This window comes from Electrona antarctica (assembly GCF_951216825.1).
Source record: "Electrona antarctica genome assembly, chromosome: 9".
Classification (NCBI taxonomy): Eukaryota; Metazoa; Chordata; class Actinopteri; order Myctophiformes; family Myctophidae; genus Electrona; species Electrona antarctica.
The window spans coordinates 23,480,017-23,502,669 of record NC_136790.1 but is presented as its reverse complement, the minus strand read 5'-3'; the positions used below and the strand labels follow the sequence as shown (position 1 = coordinate 23,502,669).

The 22,653-nt window shown below is 42.4% G+C and overlaps 1 protein-coding gene across 1 annotated transcript in view; it reads right to left on the bottom strand.

Annotated features, from left to right (window-relative positions):
- The window catches only part of grm4 (glutamate receptor, metabotropic 4), a 196,684-nt gene that overhangs the window by 33,199 nt on the left and 140,832 nt on the right, over positions 1–22,653 (bottom strand). The window contains exons 3-6 of the mRNA XM_079509213.1: positions 17,917–18,052; positions 16,398–16,552; positions 15,714–15,854; positions 7,098–7,298 (exon numbers count right to left, since the gene is read on the bottom strand). Coding sequence (XP_079365339.1) covers positions 7,098–7,298; positions 15,714–15,854; positions 16,398–16,552; positions 17,917–18,052 — 633 coding nt within the window. The remainder of the gene's footprint in view (positions 1–7,097; positions 7,299–15,713; positions 15,855–16,397; positions 16,553–17,916; positions 18,053–22,653) is intronic.

The window sequence follows — 22,653 nt, the reverse complement described above, 5'->3', positions numbered from 1 at the left end:
AACCACTGAGCGTATTGCTCCCTGGAGGATGAAACCTAGCGATTTGGGTGACACCATGAGTATTTCTCTAGTGTCACTGTAATGGTTGGGTTGCCATGAAACTGTCTGACTGTCTAACCCTTTGCTCCTAAACAAGATATCTTGAAAACTACTACCTGTGGTATTACAAGCATCACAACTTCTAGGGTCTAGTATAGGCATGTGAATACTAGCTTCTCTATCCCTATGGGCATTTCATAATAAGACAAAAGTCAGCTAAAAGTGTTACAGTACAAATTGTGAGCTTGTAGAGTGATAAGATATTTAGTGTAGAGGGGAAAAAGGAGGGGACAAAGTATAGAATTATGGGGGACCCCAGTCAACAGGGTTAAACTATATAATATTACCACACTGGAAGAAATATCCCAGCAAAGCCAGTACCTCTGTCATACCTGGGGTCCACTACAAAGGTTATCGGCCATCAACTTGCTCAGTGGACTGGCATGGAACAATAAGTGCAATGTGGGTCGGCCAATGATACTGCTCGCTCAGAGTAATTACAACAGGGCTGCACTTTAAGTACTGACATTTGACCTTCATCAGTTGGGTTTCATTATGTATGCAGCCTGAAAAGGGCATGTTGGCCCTAGCACAGTGGGGAATGGATGACACACCAGACGGAATGTCTTCAAATATATGCAGTTAAATATGGCATATGTGACTGTTCAGTGAATACCCCCCTACCCCAGCCTCAAAATGATTCATCTCTCTGTCAAAGACTGTTTTGTTTGCTATTAATGAGGGAATATACTGTAAGACTTGAGGGATTTCTTATAGAGTGCATCACTTATCACATGATGAAGATCAAAGCAATAAGCCCCAAGAGGCTAGTATACAGTGATTTTAGAACAGCTAAGGGGTCTGAAACCCCTTAGCCGTTCTAAAATCACATGTGGCTTTTTATTAAACTAAATACTACTAAATATGAAAATCATAGACAAATCCAAATTAAAACAAATATGAAACAAATTTCACAAGAACATTTTTTAAAGAAAGTAGTCCCTGACTTCCTGCACAAACAATATTTGCCTTGTTTTGATTTAGTGATTTATAAAGTAATGCATTTGTTGCATTACTGTAAAATGTTGCACACGGACAGGACATTGAGTGAACCACACCTGCTCCACTTCCCCTGCAATCAGTGAATCCCCAACAACTGAACATACTGTATTGATGCAGATGTGTTTCAAAGGCATAGCTGATGTTGTTTCAAACAGAATGGGAACATGATCAGGGAGAATGTGACTTTGAATTATGTCAGGATAGATTGTGTGTAGTAGAATAAACAGCAGTGCACAGTAGATGGCCTGAAATGTTGGAAAAATAAGGAAAAAGTAAACGAAATCATATTACAGCATTACAGATGTATTATTTACTATTATCTTTCTACTGATCCTACAGTAGCAGCTTCAACTCGGTGGTGTGCCGATCATAACTGCACTTTTAAAGTCATGGTTCATCATCTATATCCTGTCCACAGGCCATCTTTGTGATTCTTTGTGTGCATTGCAATATACAATACAATGCAATCGTGAACCTTGGGATCCAGAAACCATTATTTGACAATACAATGACAACAAACTTTAGTGGTCTATTTGCATATCATAGCTAATCTGCCTAGGATGACACTAGTGATGTAGTGTATTGCATCTCTTGAATTAGTACTGTCGGTGGTTATCTTTGCCAGGCCGAAGGCCGGGAGATAGGTCTGACGTTGATGGTTGAGAACTTTGTTGTGCCCACAAGCTGGTGACACAGTCGCAGGAGCCCCTCAGCCAATCCAAATCCAGAGTCTAGGAAGTCAGTTACTACACATGTGGTAACAGTCCCAGTGGAGAGCACCTCAGGTCACTTGGAATGTAGGTCGTAGTAGACCACCACCATGGACCACTGGAGGTTGTATCATTGGCGCTGCTAGACAGCTTGCCTCACAAGGTCCCTCACTAAGACCTTGATGTCCCTGTTAATGCAAGGCCACCACACCACATCTTGACAGTGCTGCACGGCCTTCCATGGGAACCCCACAAACTCTATCTCTAGCTAAAGGTACTCATTGTATGGACAGCAGGGGTTGGACCATGTATGAACATGTATTGAGCCCAAAAGGCTTCATGGAACGCCTCAATGGAGAGCCTAAGAAGATGTATCGAAACACCCCCATGTACAGAGGCAATGAAGTTTCAGCTATGCAGCGAGACCTGCAGATAAACCTGGTGGAGATGGATCTTGGTGAATGTGGTGGAATCATGGAACTGAGTGGTCAGTTGTTAATTGCGCTGTAGGCTGTGGGTACTTGTCAGGGAGGACTGCCTTATTTAACACCTTCCTCTACACCTTTCTCCACGCAACCACCAGATTTTAAATCCAAGGTGCGGCGAGTAGAGCTCGCAGAGTGTATTGTAGGTGCTGGATCAATAGAAGAACAGAACGGCACACATTGGCAAAGTGGGTTTGCTTCTCACAACAATGCCCTCTGGTGGGACAGTTCTGGGTCCCGGTTGCACATATTGACCAGCGGAAGTTACCGCAGCAACACACTGGAGTCCTGTGTATAGTTTATGTGGGAAACGTACTGGAGGGGAACTGGAATACCGGTAGTTGAATGAGAGGGACCTGGTAGAGGAAACTGAGGTGCAAGCCAATTGAGTGGCAAAACCCAGTACTGACTCAAATTGGAAAGCTATCTCCTCAGCCTTATTAAGTGTCAGGTCATCCGGGGACATAATCAATTTCTCCCAAACCTTTGGGTTGTTTGTGTGCTCAGCCAACTGGTCTCTAATCAGTTCATCTAGTATTGCTCCAAACTTACACACGCTTAGCCAGCCCTTCAAATCGGCCTCATATTGATGAACTGACTCGCCTCATCTTGCTGTTTACGCTGGCGAAATAAAATCCTCCAGAGGATAATACTGAGCGGCTGAGAAATGACCAGCAATGTGACACAGTCCACAATCTTAAATATCCGCTGTCTCACCGTGCCAAGACAGTGGATTAGAGTGGCTCTTTTCCAGACTACACTCAAGTCAGTCCAGACTTGAGTTTCTGTCAGTCCATGATGTAGGTCCTGAATGACTCATGCCAGCGAGTCCAAGGAAACGGAGGCTCACCTGGGAGTGCCAGTAATAGCAGGAGGCGGTGAGAACATAAATTCGACACACGCGTTCCACACCACCACAGGGAGTGCAGTGCCCGGCCTTGAGTTGGTCGGATACACGGTTCAGAACTGCCAGAAAAGGCTCTGGTCAGGCTCTGCTAGTGGACCTAAATAATGTCCCCACACCTATCCAATTTCCAGGCTCTGCCTGAGCCAATTGATTGCCATGGCATCCCCAGCCTACACCTGCCAAATTCCCCACACCTGCCATTTGATTACTTACAGTAATTAATCAGTTCATTTTCATTGTCAGTTTCCACTTTTCAGACATTCTCCGCACATTTTTGAGGGGCTATATACAGCTTTTCATCACAACATGTGTCACATTTTCCATTGACAATGAAATGAGAATTTACGCCATGTGTCTGAACAAATCGGCTTTTTGTGGCAACAAAAACATTAAATGCCATTGACAATGAACATTAAATTATATTAACATTAAATACATTGAATATTTTCTTTTAACATTGTATCTTGTCTTGGTTAAAAGATAATAACATAAGTTGACAAATTAATTCATGAGGAAGTATATTATTTTTGTATTGGATGATGTACCTGTACGATGATAAGAGCGCCCCTCACTTCACACAGGTGTGATTTTTACGTTTATAACTGCACAAGTGTTTTACACAACCGCCGACCCCCCCCATATGCCCATTTATGGCCAGGCCCATATATATATACTGACCAGTAAGACGCCCTGAGGGTGTATATCAATACCAGCAAGGGCTCACAACTCACTTTGTAATGCTCCAGGTAAATGTATTCACAATCACAGCAGGCAGGACATACAACGTTTCGACCCGTATTGGTCTTTCTCAAGTATATGAAGTAAGAAAGGGTAGCATCACATCTGCCATCATCAAGGGCGCGGACGACCTGACAAATTGTCAACAAAGACGAGTGAGATCAACTCACTGGCACTCTGGTGCCTGGGAGAACAACCGCAGTATCAAGGGCAATACCACGCGGTTCATGAACAGCTTCCACCCAGCTACCGTAAGACTGCTGAACAAGGCATGATGACTACTGCCTGTCGTCAGGCTGTCTTAGAATTTTGCTCTTCCTCTTGGCACCCCTGATAATCTTTTATTCGGTCTAACCGTTACAGTAGTAATATGATCATGTCTCCCAAATCTAAAATACGGAAAGCTAAGACAGTCATTAACATACCGCTGCAGCTCCAATATCAATGAACAGCAAGGGAAACTGAAGTTGTGGTCCAATTGAGCACTTACACATGTGAGACTTAGGGCTCCAATTTCGTCTCATCTTTCTAAATACACTGTTTGGAGATTTAGCAGTGGGGAAGGGGTGTTCCCCCACTAAAGTTGGTATTTTGGTTACCTGTCTAAATCCCTAAAACACCTCCGTTACCCGTTATATTATGCATAGGTGTGGTTTGGGCGTTACAATAATTGACCAATCACCAGTCCACGTGCCATTGCCTTTAAGAGATCCCATATCCGTTGCCCGTTATGCCCAGTTCTATATTGCTTCATAGCCTTACGGTCTATATAGCCCATGGAAGAGCGATGTGTTGCTGCCTTGAAGTCTTGATGCACCCTGCCCACCCAAAGGGTCGTTTTTATTTTTTTTCCTCCCACCCCACAGAGCCAAGAACACTCGTCTTTTCATTGAGTCACAACTCGCTCAAATCTCACTAATTTTTAAAATTTCTGTGTAAACTACGAAATTAGGGCTTTCATTTGGTGTATTGATCGTGCGTGTAGGCGCAAATACCGGTGTCGGCAAAAAGGATAGCGGGTGACACTGGACCAAAATACCGTTAAGGGACAGAGGAAGCTCCTATAATCGTAATTTTCGGGCAGCGGCTGAATTGCGGGCCGTGTCGCGGGTAAAGGCTGCGACGACATTGGAGCCCTTACTCTTTAGTGCTGCTATAGATCTGAACCAGAAACTGTGCTCATGACCTCATAACATTCCATAGGGCCCCTGTCACTTTCAGAATTTCCAGTATACTGGACAGTAGCTAGTGCAGTAGTTACAGTAGGCTATATAGGAGGGTTATAAAAATCAAAATAGTTGTTTTGATTAAAAGGCTGAAGACAGGGACACGGTGGCGCAGTCGGTAGCGCTGGTGCCTCACAGCTAGAAGGACCGGGTTCGATTTCCCGCAGGGGATGCTGAGGGCGTGTACTCTCCTCTGCGCCATCAGCGCCCATACCCTAAGGTGCGGCAAAATGGCCTTTCTGTGTGGACTGGAGTTTGCATAATAATGAATTGCATTTTTATAGCGCTTTTCCAAGTGCTCAAAGCGCTTTACAATGGTTCATTCATTCATACATTGGGAGGTGAAGCGGCGAACAGTCGACGCCAGCGTCCTCACTTCCCACATTCACACCAATGGTGGCGAGATTGCACCGACCGACTCATTGGAGGCAATGTAGGGTTCAGTGTCTTGCCCAAGGACACTTCGACATGTGGACAGGAGGAGCCGGGATTCGAACCGCCGACCCAGGGATCATTGGACGACCTGCTCTACCTCCTGAGCCACAGCCGCATGTTCTCCCCCTGTCCCCTAGGTAGGGTATAGGTACCCTCACAAAAGATGCAGTAATCGTGGTCTCTATACTGACTCCCCCTGGTCAGCCGGGGCGCCTGGTGAAGGGGAAAGGAATTGGTCTCTATACTGCCTCCCCCTGGTAAGCCAGGGCGCCTGATGGAGGGGAAATTAACTGGTTGGAATAACCTGTTCCTTCCACGGGTTACACCCTACCGGGGAAACTCCCATCTTTCAGGTGATAAGAAGTGGCCTGCTCACTCCTTGTGCATTGAAGGAAGCATGAGCTCCGTTCAGGGCTCTCCCCAGGTTGGCAGAGGGAGAGTAGCGCCTAGGATTACAGTTTAGGCAGGCATTGGCACCGGAAAAAAAGGATTACAAAAAATGTTGAAGGGGTATTTCACTTTTCTCGTCTATAATCAGGTTTTTGTGAGCACCCCAGACAGTTTTATATTGCTCAACTCAGTATTTAGATATTTGATATTCAATTTATCAGACACGCCCCCTTCCTATACAAACCCATTGTAACTTCAAACTCCATTTTAACCATGATAGATTAATTGGAAACACCCGTCCTTGATTCTGGTCACTCATACAGTATGAGTCACCAGAACCAAGGACGGGTGTTTTCGAGTATGAGTCATACTACTATCCTAATAAGTGAGAAGCCGTGTTTTTTTTTGCACACCAATAGGCATGGCAAAGACTATGTTTTCTCCCCTGTCTGTCCGTGTGTTCGTCCTTCCGTCTGTTACCAGCTAATCTCCGGCCCTGTCGCTACGAAATTGTGCACACACACTCCCTGCCCAAAATGTTCCAGAATGGTCTGTTATAGCGACACCATGAGGCCGGTTTTTGCAAAACACAATTTTTTACATTAGTCCTAGAGATTTTATCCATACATCACGCAAATCGGTGCACACTACACAGTATCTCTATAGGCATGCGATCAACACGGATCAATCCGATTTTCCATATTCCATCCCGATTGGCTAAGATTGGCTTCAAGTTTGCAGGATTGGTTCGTTTGAAACAAAATGCCTCAAATCATGAACATGATTTAGGTGAAAGTTTGCACGCACATTCCCACTAGACCGAGGACCAAAGTCTTTTCAGATCAATGCACTATACAGTATGTGGGGAAATAAGTAGTAGTCTTGTTGGCAAAGATAAAAATTGTGAGCAAAAAAATGTTCTATTGACCCTGGAAATACAGTTTGAAAATAATTTCTCAAAAAGGATAGCAGAAATCATTATATACCTTTCCAATGCATATCGCTGCTCTGTTTAAATTGCACCCAACGGTATATGAAAGAGGGAACATCACCTCGCAGCAAGATAAATGAGCATGCATTACTTTCCAAAAGAAACTTGACTGACCTGCGAAGTTGAGGCGGCGGATGTGCTTGAGCAGCAGAGTCCCGTTGATGGAGTCCATTTTGGAGCAGAGGCCCACCTTCTCTGGGCATAGTTCCCTGTGCATATTGTGAAGGGCATGTGCCATCGCATAGACAGCATCAATAACAAACTGCACCTTGCCTTCTTGCTCATAAGAGGAGTCTTTTACTATCCGCTCCTGATCTGTAGGGTACAAAAAGACAGACTCAAATGAGCCACATCACATGGCAAATTATGCATGATTTATACTTGGTTGCATGCCATGTCTGAAAATAGCTGACAATGTGCCACGTTGTGAGCTTGTAGATACAGTATGCTATTTACACCGACACTAGAAATAAATTATGTTATATTTTAGCTTTCCGTTCACAGATGTTTCACCAACGTTTTGCCTTGTGAAATGCAGCAGGCAGTGAGGGTCTTTTTTGTCGCGACCTAGTCATACTGAAGGCCTATCCTGATTGGCTGCTTCTAGTTTTATGAACGGTTCCGCAAACTGTTCTCATCAGTCTTCAATAGGCCTATCTCACAGTCCGTTTTTCACGCCCACTTCCGGTAAATAGTGGTGACTTTAACATGAGCATTTACACGTTTTTTTCTCTGGAGAATCTAAGTACATTTTCTAATGTAAAAATGTGACAGACCAATATTATTATGAAGCAAACAATATGGTAAATCAGCTCGAACAGATAGAACAAACCTTACCTTGAGAAAACAAAAGTTGTAGACTTCTTAAATTACCTCTGTTAACATGAAGCGTCTATGGAGTGACGTCACGCTATCACCACTAACCCCGAAAGGGGGCGTATTAAGGGGGGCGGGGAAATTCTGTGAGATAGGCTTATTTGGCTCCGCTGTGTCTGTGCATGCATGCACGGCTGTGGTGACGTCACCCCACCTACATGATTGTGTGTGGTGGATACGCCCACTGATCTTGGATCTGTAGTATGCAATTGCAAACTTCAAGCGAGACGGAGAGTCGGAGACGAGTGTAGGCTAGTAGCGAAAACGGCAGCATGTTGACCAGTGGTGCAATCCTTTCATGCAAAGGTGGTAGAGCACGTTGACTTTAAGGAAACTTCTCCACAGAAACACAAGGTTAATGTTATTATCTAATCAATGTATATCGTTGTGAGCTTGTAGATCATCTATTTTAACTATATTTTAAAAGGTTTTTTAAAATAGTAAAAAATGGCAAATAATCTTTTTGCTCGCTCAAAAATAATCCACTGTGTCTGTGTGTTTGCACCCTGTGGTGGACGGGGCAACGCTACTAGCAGCCTGTACAGCCGCAGCAGCAGCAAAAGACAACGGCGTGTGCCTGCAGAATACGCTCCAAATTTATCTCCAAAGCCCGACAATATGCATCCAAATGGACTTGCGCAAGTTGAAATAATAGTTTTCGATTTCTAATAGTGTCGTATAATTATTTGTGACAGAGAAACATACACGTTACTAAAATAATAATAACAATAATGTGGGGGGAAAACAAAGGCAAAAAGGGGGAGACAGTGCCTCTTTCACCTGACACATTATTACTATGTCCTTGTTTTACAATGATGTGACCGTCCCTTTTGCGATATTACTGTACTTATGGACAGCCCCATCATCTAGGCTATACTTCTGATAAATTACATCCTGCTGTGGCCACTGAGTTGGCTCATTATTAACCTTGTCGTCAATCTCTGTATTCATTTAGATTTCAAGGGAATGAGGCAATCATAGGAGAGAGTTTGAAGGGTTTTTTTAAGTGCATCGGAAATGATCATCAATCAGGAAACGATCAGACCCATCATCGCGCAATCAAGGCAAGTGTGACCACTCTCTAAGGTACAAGTGGTTAGCAAATTATACTTGCTCATCCTTGACCTTCATGAAAACATATATGGCCCACTTTCACATCTATATTTAGAAGCAAACTGACATATGTGCATGTGTCAAATTCTCAACAACTACTAAGGGCCACTACTTGTACTACTTGTAACAAAATTACAAATTGTTTCCAGGGGACCCAATTGTGATTTAAATGAATTCAATTAAAAACACTTATTTTATAGACTTGGCTCCCAGAGATTTAAAAAATGGTGGGGTCCGTGACCTAATGCATATCAAACTGGATAGAGGTCCTTGAAATTAAAAAGGTTGAGAATCAGCTGTAGATATAAATACTGACTATAACACATTATTGTCCCACGGAATCAAAAGCAGCAAGCAGTCATTTTGCCAGTGTTCTTCTAATATTATACTGTTACTCCCACTTTGTAAAGCAGCTGAAGTCAGACATCAGGGCGGTTCTGTTCTGTAAAAAGCCTCTCAGAATGAGCCAACCCTTTTAATGGAGCATGTGGCAGTGGTCCAAAGGACATAGAAGAAAATGCATTGGTCCTCAGTGTGTCTTAGCCTTCCTGTGTTGAATGGGGCCTGCCTCTCACAATTAGCTAGAAGGTAAATATCTGGAACGCTGCAGTGAACTGAATCAATTCCAATATCTGGAGTGCAAGGTTTTCTCCTCCGAGAAATCTAATCAGTTAAAAAACAACACCAAAACTCTTTCCTATCTCTCCAGGAATTGCTGTTTTGTAAACATTAGGTCTATACTTCATTTCCAGATTTGATGTTAACATGACCTGCCTGACATACTCCTCCGCTGTTAATATATATTTTTTATAATATTGTAGCACGTATTTAGAGCATTGTTTCTCAACGTAGGGTCCGGGGACCACCAGGTGTCCCCAAACCCGACGTTGACAAATGGTGCATTTAGTGATTTAGTGATGGTGCACAAGTGATTTAAACTGGAGAGGCCATGACAGTGAAGAAGTATAGGAAGGCAGCAGTAAGGACATCCATTGTGCAGACAATGTATGTCTAATCTCCTCACTGGATGAATGGAATAACTTTATGATCAGTGCTTTCATTCTGTCCAAGGTAGCTTTGTATAGGGTTCTGCCACTGCTAATCGCTGTCAGGAGTAGTAAGGGATGTGTGTGTGTGTGTGTGTGTGTGTGTGTGTGTGTGTGTGTGTGTGTGTGTGTGTGTGTGTGTGTGTGTGTGTGCGTGCGTGCGTGCGTGCGTGCGTGCGTGCGTGCGTGCGTGCGTGCGTGCGTGCGTGCGTGCGTGCGTGCGTGCGTGCGTGCGTGCGTGCGTGCGTGCGTGCGTGCGTGCGTGCGTTCGTGCGTGCGTGCGTGCGTGCGTGCGTGCGTGCGTGCGTGCGTGCGTGCGTGCGTGCGTGCGTGCGTGCAGGTGAAGAGGTGGGGAGCGAATATGTCAATCCAAACTCATGGTCCTCTCCTTAGCAGAGCTTGTTAAAGCAGTCTCCACGCAACTCTACTGTATGTAGAGGGGAGATTAAAAAAAATGTACGCATGAGTGTTCCATTTAGATTAACAATAGGGTAATTATCAGGGATGAGTTAATGACATAGCTGCATGCGTTTATACACCTGCTGAATGGAATTCAATTAAGCTTTGCAAGTTAAAAGTGCACAGCAGGGGGTGTGTGTCGACTGTACAGTAAGTTTAAAGGTTTTTATAATGATAATGGGCCACGGGCTGACAAAGTTGCACACAGAATAATGTCTGCAACAGACCAACAGGAAGACATGTTGAGTAGTTAACCTTGGGGGTCCGGGGACAAGTAAAGTCCATATGAAAACTTGAAGGGTTTTTACTACTGATATCTTCCTGTGACATTCCTTCAATAAAATTATGTTAAAACAAAAGTACCCTGAAGAAGGCAACATTGGTAACAATAAAAGTATTTTTGGCATCGGGACTACGAGTTGTGCGACCTCTCCTTTCTATTTTAAAACAAAAGTAGTTAACATAGCATCACAATCATTGTAATCACCTTATCCATTTGTATGTTGGCTATTCAAAAATAGCAGATCTACAAGCTCACAGCACGTCACTTCGTGCCGCGCTGGGTGCTTGTATATCTGCTATTTTTGAGAGGAAAAACGTTTTGATTCTTTTTCATGGCAGATGGGGGTTCTTGACCACTATAATGAATGTGCACAGGTTTTGATTTGTAAAATAACAGATAAAAAAAGGAAGCCATGCCGCCTCCAAAATCAGTACATTGCTTCTCTGTTGCAGTCTGTCCTTCCGTCCATTATTTATTTACTATCAAACACCAGGACCTCCCTGCAAACCAATGGCATTTTAATATGGTTATCTCAAGAGTCCTTCATATGCTTGAATTAAAGACAGGGGTTATGGGTCTGCAATTAAGGACCACAGGGCCAGAAATTGGACAGAGATTGTAACCGTTTGGCTGACGCACATAAACCATGGGGAGCCCTCTAAGCCAGATGGGGTGTGAGAGGTATTTTTCTCACATGGGTTTGGCAGCCACTACACACTAACTTTGTGTTGATTCTGTTCCATGCGCAACCACCCTCCCCATCTCTCCTTTGCCATTTCTATCTATGCCACTCTCTCTCTCTTCCTATTGCTGAGTTGGCTCCCTCCCACACATTCCTGAGGGTAGCATTTTGCCTTCACTCAGAGAATTTCACTCAGATTAAGCACATCAGCTTCAAACTGATGGCATCACCCACTCAAGAGGTGTCACACAAGTCACTTTGTGACAGTGTCTATGTTGGCTAATACTCCTTTGACCTTTTCACTGCTCTTGTCTGGCGACAGGCCATCCGGTCTTCGCTGTCTGAAAGACTGCCCACACCATCTCATTTTCATTTTCTGCCATTCTTGTCTAGGTCACACAGTCTTTCACAGCTTATACCACAACAACCTCTCAAAGTCCTGAACATGAAAATGTGGGATAATTCCCAGGAAGGACCCATGACATTGAACAATAGCGCTGAATACATTATGAGTAGAACAACATGATTTGCATGACTCTTTATAATAAATAAGACCACGGCATGTTGCAAAAGTAATAACAATCTCCAGGAGGAGCGAGATCAAAACGCTGACCGCCATGGTCGGTCTCGCGGGATGTCGGTCGGTCCTGCAGGAGGTCAGTCGGTCCAGCCACTAAAATGTGGAACGCCTACCAACAGCCATGTGAAGACATGTGAATCCCTTGAATTCTTCAAAACTGTTCTCAAAGAGCACCTACGGACGGCTGCAGTTCGAAGAGGGATGGCAATTGACCCCTAGTGCCCGTAAATCCGAGGCTCCACAATGCCATGCAACAGCAACTACCAGTTTACAGTAGCCACCAACCACTTAGATGCTATGATGCTATGAGGATCTGGCATCCTAAGTTGCAATACCAACTCTTGACAGCCCATTCATTGAAACAGATAAGTCCTGGTTATTAAACAACACCAATATTGAAGCTGTATGGAAAGTTATCCTGTTTGTATGCATGTCAAGTTTTTGTTTCATAAAAATCCATCATAGCCATTTTATGAACTACTTTCTGTCCATAAATTCAACGTAGTGTAACGCTGTTTAATACAATCAGATAGGATCATTCATACTGTTATGCAATGATGTGATTACTCTCCTCCACCTACACCTATAAAGCAAATCCAAAATGGTAATAAAAATAGTGCCGGAAGAGAAAGACAGCTGGTGCACACGCATAGCTCTGCAAAACAAACAAAATAACATAAATGTAAAGTGATAGTAATAGGTTTAGTTGGTTAAATTAATTTTACCTACTATGTTAAATTCAATATAATTTGTTATAGAGGAAATATCAGAAACGCATCATATTGTATATTCCCATATTTCTAGTAAGTTTGTGTTTACTGAAGTTGTTCGCCCCAAATTAGTTACTAAAGTGCCATTCAAAAAGCTATGACTGCAACAGTGTATGCATGAACCCCTTTAGAACAATACATCTGTCCACTCAGCCATTACCAGCAGAACTTGGGTATTATTTGGAAACCAACGAATATTGTTAGTGCTGGTGCATTCCATGCTGTAGTTTAACTCTAAACATAACTAATACAAAGGACATTGCTTTGTCTGCATTGTTCTACTTTCCCCAGCAAGATCAATTAACAAGGGAAAGCAGAGCAGGGTACCATGAGATACCCAGGCTGCTCTACCTTTTCTCTCCTCTCACCATTAATCAATATCAGTTTTACATCTCCCTCATTCACACATAAAAGACTTGTCTTTCTCATCTCCCCAGTCAGCCACATCCCAAAACTGCCCAGCCCCCTTCTCTTTGATCACACTGACAATCCAAGTCCTCCTGAAGACATTGGTTATTCTGCAGCCATATACCACATGGTCGACTCGCCTTGAAGATGGTGCTGGGCCCTCCGATGGCAGAGAGACACCTGAGATATTCACACGTTGTGATGAAACAGATGCTGCATCATGGTCCCCCGGCCTCGCCAGCATGCATAGCTGACAATAAAGGTTGAACACGTGAACCCCAGCGTTCCTATAGTCCGGGCATATGTCATAACTGCCGAATGTTCCGCGAAAATAGGCAAACGAACGTTCACCAAAAATAGCAGATCTAAAAAGTGAGTTTGTACATAGTCATTAACTATTTTCAGTGAACGAAAAGACTGAATTTGGTGTGGAGGTAGAAAAGTAAGAGACCAAATAATCGGCCAATGAAGTATAGGGTTTAAGTGGCTAAGCCCAGCACTTCAATAATAATTATTATTACTATATTATTATAAATATATTATTAATATTATGTATTTATGTATTTATGTATTGGAAACCAAATGGACCCTTATGGGTTCATTTTACACTCTCAAGAGTTAATTTATTGTTAAGCATCTGCATTAGGCCTACTTACTACATTACAAGAAGTCTACACAATTAGAGAATGTAGACGAATTGTTATTTTGTTTGTGTTTGCCTGTCACAGTATCTCTTCTATGGTACCAACATCAATACAGCATGAAATTGTCTTCTTATCCAACGATAACAAAATATTCAACATTGCTTCTTTACTGTAACAATTAACTAACCCGCCTTTGACCAGCACTGCAACATTGTATTTTATCCTGACCATCGGGAATGAGAATGTGTTGTCTTTGCAGCTTCCAGTATACAGTGTAGATGGCAAGCAAACACAGTAGAGCTCCTCCCCTGGTGGCCATAATCTGGGCAAAAAAATTACTACTTGTGCCATTTCTATGAATTGTATGAAAATGTATAGCAGGGAAAGTAGCCTAACTAAAGCCAAACCCATGAGCATCGATATTCGTGCCAACTTTGGGGAAACGTGGACTACTGGCCTGCTGTGGGACCTCGGACGCACACACATGCAAACAGGGCTCACTAATTATATATACTGTAGATGTAAGATGCGCCAAAACATATCACCGGCAAACAAAATGTATTCATGTTTTTATTCATGTTCTTTTTTTAAAATAAGATAAATAAAACATTCAAGAACCTATATATCAAAAGGCAAGAAACATGAATGTTGCAGATAAGGGCACACAAATGTACAAATCTATGTCTTGTAGAACCAGCTCAGTGGCATTGCGGTAGAGTGTCCGCCCTGAGATTAGGAGGTCCCCGACTCCCGAGTCATACCAAAGTCTCTAACAAAGGGAGCCAATGCCTCCCCGCTTGGCCTCAATTTGAGCTCATAGTAAGTCCCTGCGACATAGGCTACTAGAATTATGTCCAGGGGGTGTAAACAGGAGATAGCCTCCTACCCTATGGGTCTCATGACTCTTATCTGCAAGCCTATAATAATATATTATTATTGCTTGTAAAAAAAAAGAAAAAAGAAACCAGACAAGGAAAGCATGTATAGATAGCCCTTATTGGGTCTGACTCATGATATTTCATAAAAAGTCTTTCAGTCATTTCCTTTCATAAAACAAATTAATGTTTGATACATAATGTCGAAGGCCCAGGTGCAGGTATATTCGAGCTTTGACAATCAGTATACACAAACAAGACTAAATAATCCAAAGGATGGCGCTATAGAGGAAAAGCCATGGGCTGATCAATCATTGCATGGCATCTAGATTTTAGTTTTTACATACAGTGTTGATTGGGACCAAAGTGGTGGACGGACAGCCACACATGCACAGGCATGAAATGATATTATATTGTGATTACAACAAATTATGATGATGAGACATCCTTTATGTTGGGCCATTTGTTCTGTCTTGCAGATTCCGTGAACTAATTAAGCACATAATTATCTTGATAGGAGTTTGGGGGCATGGGGCATTGTGAGAAACCCTCAAGAGAAACATTCTGTACTGGAGAATTTTGACCCTTCCCTCTAAATATGTGCTGGGCTCCTTAATTGGGTTTAAATCTCATTAAAATCTCCCAGTGATTTTCCACATGGACAGATAGTGCTATCCGCAGCTGCATGTGCATGTGGCACAGGGCCTGCAGGTATACAATATTTAACCAGACTTATGAAGCCATTCACTTGCTAAAACCAACCAGGTGTGTGAACACCTCAGACTCAGCAGTTATACAGTTACAATGCTGCAATGGGCCTTGAGACGAAGCGCACGTCTAAATATTACATTTGCCTCTGCTCCAGTTTTTAACAGGTGAGCATGAGTGAGAGTACAGTAAGACAAATGTGTCAGTTCATTCAACGCAAAACAGTGAAAATATTTATATGTTATAAGTACCGGTAACTGTTAACTGATGTAGAGGAATATCTTACTTGTGCACTTTTTGAGCCCAGACCCTTTCTTCAAAGCATGACGGCTGAGTTTGCAGTTGAAGTTGTTCTCCCAGAACTCTGCAAACCAGATATTCCTCCTGTTGTTTTCCAGCGTGCGGCTGATGAAATAACGATCAAACCCTGCATGGACAGATCAATGGTTTCATTGGTACTGACGCACAGACAGTGTCACAGCAAACTGATAGGTAGACGTGTTCTGACATTGACTTGCTTATATAATTAATTATATTTAAATAGTTAGTTTGTTGGTAGCAGATCAACTGATAGCACAAAGACTATTTTTCTTTGGTTCATTTTCCACATTTTTTTTTAATGAAGCTGTAGAGAGGGAACTCTCTCACCCCTGTCAAACAACTCTTCTTGACGGTGGAGCTGAAGTGCATGTACAAAATGCCAGCGCATCTACAAAGACTGCACCTATACATCAAAAGTATTTAATTACATGAAACAGATCAAAATATCCTTGTCCTTGTTGCTATATAAAATGTGTATTATTATTGTTATTGTTATTGTTATTATTATTATTAACAGAACATACTGTAGTTGGATTAACCACTTGTTCCCTATAGCATCCCATGGGGGTATTTGGTACAGAGGGGAAAAAGAGCACACCAACACAGTGCTACGAACTATGTTTGCCAAGTGGTTAATTCCACAATGTACCTCTGATGGACTGGCGCTTGGGCAGGATAGTGACGGCTCCCTCTGCCATCTCCTCCTGGTTCAGAACTGGAGAGATCTTGGAACCCCAGCTGTCTGAGCCAACCCAGATAAAATGACCTGTCTGGTTTGCCTTCCTGGCAGCATTCAGCAGCCGCCTACATACGGTAGACAAGGAACACAGATGACACTGTGTGTAGGGTCAGGCTCTCAGGCTTTAGCTTTGATTATTATCTCTGCCAGGAGTCGTGTTTTCACAGGTTTTCACCTGTGTGTGTGTGTGTGTGTGTGTGTGTGTGTGTGTGTGTGCGTGCGTGCGTGCGTGCGTGCGTGCGTGCGTGCGTGCGTGCGTGCGTGCGTCTGTGTCTGTGTGTGTGTCTCACACTAGTAGGCTACTACTACAATGAATAGGCTCTCCAGCAAGGTTATGGAATATGTATTATGTATCCCATAGGAATAAGGTCTGGAACCAGCGTATTGGGCGAATTACATATGGGAGATGGTACATGTTAATTGACAGACAACAAGATTGTCACAAAATCTGCCAAATCTCAAGACTCTTTCTGGAAATGTCAAATGTGCATTAGTAATTTTGTGCACATTCAGTCCAAGCTGCCAGTGCTGACATTCACACATGGAACACATGTATCACAACTATCACCTATGCAGCACCATCTTGAAATCACAATGTACAGTTGCCTAAGAAGCATGTTGGATTTGACAATAACATGTTTTGGGTAATTTGATTGAAGTGTGAGAGACGTGATTTTTGGTTTAAAATAATCTATTTAAAAAAACCTTAGTCAAATAAATTAAGTCCCATATGTGTATGCAAATTGCATCCTGCACATAATTCTACATTCATTAAAACTCTGACTGGGTTGCTGGGTTGCAGGGAAAAGGTTATATTCGTGGACACTCAAAACATGTTGGAATTTTGTAATGTGGAGTCAATTAAAATTAATGTTTACATGGCACACTAACTATCTAGAAAATAAAAACGACATGGTACTTCATTTCAAAAAGGTTGCGGACCCCTGTATTAGGTGTTAATGTTATAACATTGTTTAGTGGTTATAACTTTATGTTTGTCCCGGTGATGCTATACTTTTTTTCCCCTTTTTTTTTTACTGTCCATAGATGTGATTCCAAGTAGGCTGTCTACTCTGGTTGCAGCATAATGATGTATATAGGGGAGGGATATATATTTATATCCCTCCCCCCATTTCCCCGTTCCATTTCATACTCGCACAACCCCAAACATTGTCATCATGCCCCAGGAGAAAGATGGAGAGAGGTAGGGCATGCCTCCTGGCAGAGATGTATGCTCTACTGAGCACCAGTTTCTAGTTTGCTTTAACATTTCATTATAATGTCTCAGCGGACTTTGTTCAGAACAGTTCTGTTACCGCCCTTCCCCGCCATGGTCACCACCCCCTATCTGTTCCTGTGTTGTCCAGTATTATAGAATCATTTCCATTCTCATCTTCACAGTGGTTATCAAGTTACTATGTTGCCTTACCTTATATCGTCTTCATTGGCGAAGATTATGACCACTCTCGCATTTTGGTTTTCTCTGAGTCGTCGGATGACCTTGTCAAACTCTCCCTGTTTGGCCTCCCGAGGAATCTTGACCGACTGGAAGATACACACACCCCCTAATCAGACACAGAAAGACACAGAACACAGTATTCAGTCATTTGTGAGTAACCAAAAAAATAGTCACTAGTAAGGACCTTGACAGTAATTTACATATCAGAGGTGGGACAAAGTAATTTTTTGGAATCAACTTGAGTCAAGTAAGTCTCAAAGCTTTAAACTTAAGTTCCAAGTCACAATGTCCCAATTAAGTCAAGCCAGGCAAGGTACTAGTCAAGTCTCAATATAACTGACAAGTCCCAATCTAAAGTTTTTAGTTTAAAGTCCTTCATATCGATTTAAGTAAAGGTAAATGATTCCTGCCTGGCATACTTTTTTTTAAAGAACATCCTCTTTAATATTTGGGCTTGTGTGAAGGTATACAGTATATTTTCAAGTCAAAGGGCTCAATTCCAAGTGAAGTAACGATTTTGTGATGTTACTACCGTAATTTCCGGACTATAAAGCGCACCTGAATATAAGCCGCACCAGCTAAATTTAGGGAAAAAAACAAATGTTTACATATACAAGCCGCACTGGACTATAAGCCGCAGGTTTATAGTCTGTTTCTGGCACAACAGCGCCACTTTTGGTACTCATTGGTACTGGTGCTCATTAACCACACACAAACATAGTCACACACATAGTTGAACACATAGTCACACACATAGTTGAACGTCACAGACATTGCTGTTCTTTAGAGTGGTTGCACCACTCAAAAATCCATAGATTAGCCGCACCGTTGTATAGGCCGCAGGGTTCAAAGCATGGGAAAAAAGTAGCGGCTTATAGTCTGGAAATTGCGGTACATATGTTTTCTGAGATGATTCGGCATTGTGTTTTAAGTGACATGGCTATGAGGAGGCTACTATACAGATGGACCTGTGATAGTTCCCATTCTTTCATTCTTTCTTTCGTTCTTTCCCAAATTTCCACAAGAATTGCTTGGCAAAGGTCAGGTTTACAGTAGCTTTTCTTCTTGGTGGTTATAAGTTGTAAAGAATGGTCTGTAATTACATGGTTGAGAGAGTCTTTTAAACATTCATTTAACTTCCCTGTAATATATTATTAAAGGATTAAAAATATATTTCAGCAGTACCTTATGCACAAGGTGACTTCTACAATCACTTCAGCAGCACATGTGGCAGATCTTTTTATTTTTCTTCCTGTTGACAATGCTCTCAATGTATATTCGACTAAACGTAATGTTTTTGTTTTGCTTATTAAGATTTGATTTGATTGTGTGATTGATTGAGCCACCTGTGTAATGGGTGTGTATTGGGGTTCTGGGGTGTTCAATAAAACACTCTTACTGCTTAGCGAGATCAGTATCAGTTTTTATTGTTTTTACTTGCCTGTAGCTCGGTACTACGTAGTATAGGGCATAGCAGTGGTGGCCATTTTTGTGGCCATTTTCTGTTGTTTTATATTTTTGATTATTTTTTGGAAATCTCTATGGGAAAAATGAATGGGGCCTGGAACGATGGCACCAGAAAATGGCTACCATGCACTGCTATGCAATAATACAGTATGTGTTTTTAACCTGGGTTCTCATGCTGGGATCGTTGTGGTTTTAACTCTGCCAACACTTCCCCAGCGGTATATGAAAATCACGTCTCACTTTTTCCTGAAGCTGTCCCTCCCTATCAAGCACAGCTTTCATCAAGACACTTGACCCAGGGGAGGAATATATAATCAAAAGAAATACAAAGTGTGTGATGTGAGCCAAAAGGTAAAACGGTTATCTGCACTGCACAGGAACTATTTTCAAAATTTAAACAAGAAAATCTGGAGAGGAGCTCCATCTCACCTCTGCTTTCATTGCATCTAATTGAAATATATTCTGTCTTTGATGTTGTCTAAATAACACAGCTGGGTCATCCAGGCCAGGGTTTTGTCATACTCTTTGAACAACAGAGGCAGCTGGATGTACTGTTCTGTAGATGGATAATTCTGTTCTGCCCTCATAATCCTATCTTTAAAATGGTACTAAACCATGTATTACTAATTATGTTATTTTAGCTGATTACACCAAATTAAATGAAACAAAGAATGCGGTTGGTAAATCATGTCGAAGTTAATGAAATTAAGGCTGGGGGAGAGGACATTTATGCAGGAGAATGTGTTGTGTAAGGGGGCCAGTCCCTTCATCATTCCAAGCCAAGGGTGGTTCAGTGCATACAACTTCACCCGTTTCACATACCGTAGTCACACATAAATATACAGTATTATGATATAAAATACACTACAGTGCAGTATGAAAACTTTGGTACACGCTTCTGAAGAGGAGGCCATGTCTCACACTGTCAAAGCCAAGTGTTTCTCAGACAGTGGTCTCTGAAACTATGGAGATTGCACCTCAGTGATAGATCGCTGTGATTATTGTGATTATGCGTAAGCCTGTTGGTGTTCATCCTCCTGTAGTGTGGCTGGCAGAACAGTGAAGGAACAGTGCCACTGCAGTGCTGTGTGGTTGCACTGCAGACAGACATTAAGTAGCAGTGTTGATGGAGACATGTTTAGAGACTGAAAGGCCAAACCTTTTCAATATGTTATGAAGGATCATGCTACAGTACAATTTGTCAGTCTTATTTCACATGGCTGTTATGCATCGCACCTATAGCTGCCAGCTTGTTGGTGGCACAAAAATGACTGATGATCACAAAGTGCGCCCAAGCGAGTGTGCAAAAATATTGAACAATTAAAGGCAAAAAGTAGTCAAGCGATCCTGTCGCTTGACTGTCGTATGACGGTGTCATAAATCAGGCTTAACATTGATGTTTCAGCTACATCTTTCACGAAAGTTATGCAGCTGAAAATGCAGTGGTAAGTCTGCTCTTTCGTTCTTCCTCCATTTACGTGGTCTTCTTCCCTGCTGGCAGTTGTACTCGACTGAAGTCATACTATCCACATTTGGTTTAGCTCAAAGTTGTTGAGAATGCTGTTTATCAAAAATGATAAAGACAACAAGTTGCAAATCTATGTAGACTCTAGGGTTCATATTTTATGAAGCTCCTTATGGACTTCTGGTAATGATGTTTGTTTGTCTTTGTCTTTGTTTTTTGTTTTGTTTTTGTTTTCATTTTAAATTCCTCTTAGTTACAACTGTACAATGTATTAAGGATAGGCACTAATAAGCTCCCAGCTTCCGCCTATACATTTTCGATCATGTCAAATGAGTTTAAAACATGATTCATCTTGTAATGACGGCATAAGATCGAAATAAACCATTCATTCATTCAATGATGATCACAGTCTATGTACGTAGGTCTCAAGAACAAAGAGAGTCTACCAACGCGCCTCAAGCCTGGAATGGCTGGTCCGGTGTATCACAGGAACATCAGAATGACTCTGATGAAGACTGCATAGCTCGAAACGTCAGTCGTTTTGTATACTAGCACCTAATAAAAAAGGCTTAACATGTCTGTGCTGCTCCAGTGTCCTCTCCTTCTTCTCTATGTAGGTCTCACTCAGATGAGACACAACACAGCTGTTTTGCGTTTCACATAGTTGGATGCGTGTGCGTATCTGTTTGTATCCAGTCTGCACAGTCTAAGCACCTCACAGTACCATGAGTGCATTTTAGCCTCCCAGTGGGATTCAATCTCCAGCCCTGGCTGGTACGTACTGTTCGCGTGCCATGCTTTCTCAGCACAATGATCTACAAAGGATCGCTGTGAATCTGAGGACTTGGTGAGTTTTTGTAGATGAGATAACAAAAGCAAAGAAAGAAAACATGGATGACATCCCATACTGCAAGTGCCATTTTTGAACCAATGTCTTTGAAACCTTGTCAGCTAGATCGGCTATTTTCACACAAAAAAATCTTTTGACAATTTGGCCAATGTTTGACCATTTTTTTGCAACCATAGGTCGCAGAAACCTGCAAAACCCGTCCGTCCGTCCGTCTGGCCACAATAAATGGCCGTCAGTCCGTGACACCTCATGACAGGCTCCATTTTAATCTCACCTAGATCTGCATATATGGAGCCGGCCAGCAATTCTACATCTGACCTCAAACCTCAAAACCTTTAGATCTCCATATATGGAGCGACCTGTTCTGTCATTCCATATTGATCCTACCCCACCCACTTCCTCTTCGATGTCTCCCTTTTCAAACAATTCCTGCCGCCATTAATTAATCCCTCGATTGCGTATTGCCATGGTTTAATCACGCGTGACATTTACTTTGAAGAGCCAAATATCCGTATCGCATTTTACTATGAAACCATTCCGTGTGTGTTGACGAAGCTGGTGCTCGTTCTCTCGGTCGGTGGTGGAAAAAGTGGACCGCGAGTATCACAGCGCCTGCTACAGGCCGTTGAAAACGCTTGTCTGGGACAAAGCGTCCTCTGCAATGTCGCTTCTGTGAGATAAAGCCGTCTGAAAACAGAGCCGACAATGCAAGTGGATGCGCGCGCATTTTCAAAATGGCCGCGCCCATTGTGTCAGAAGCATAACAAAGCTAACGGACGGTAGATTTCGATACGATCGTATTAAAACATGCATTAATTAATACATCGCTGTTAAAACGGCTTTTCCGTTTGTGGCAGGCCACAAGATTCTACGTTTTAAAATTCCTATATTCCCGGCAGGCCTCGTGTTAACTGATACCTGTCCA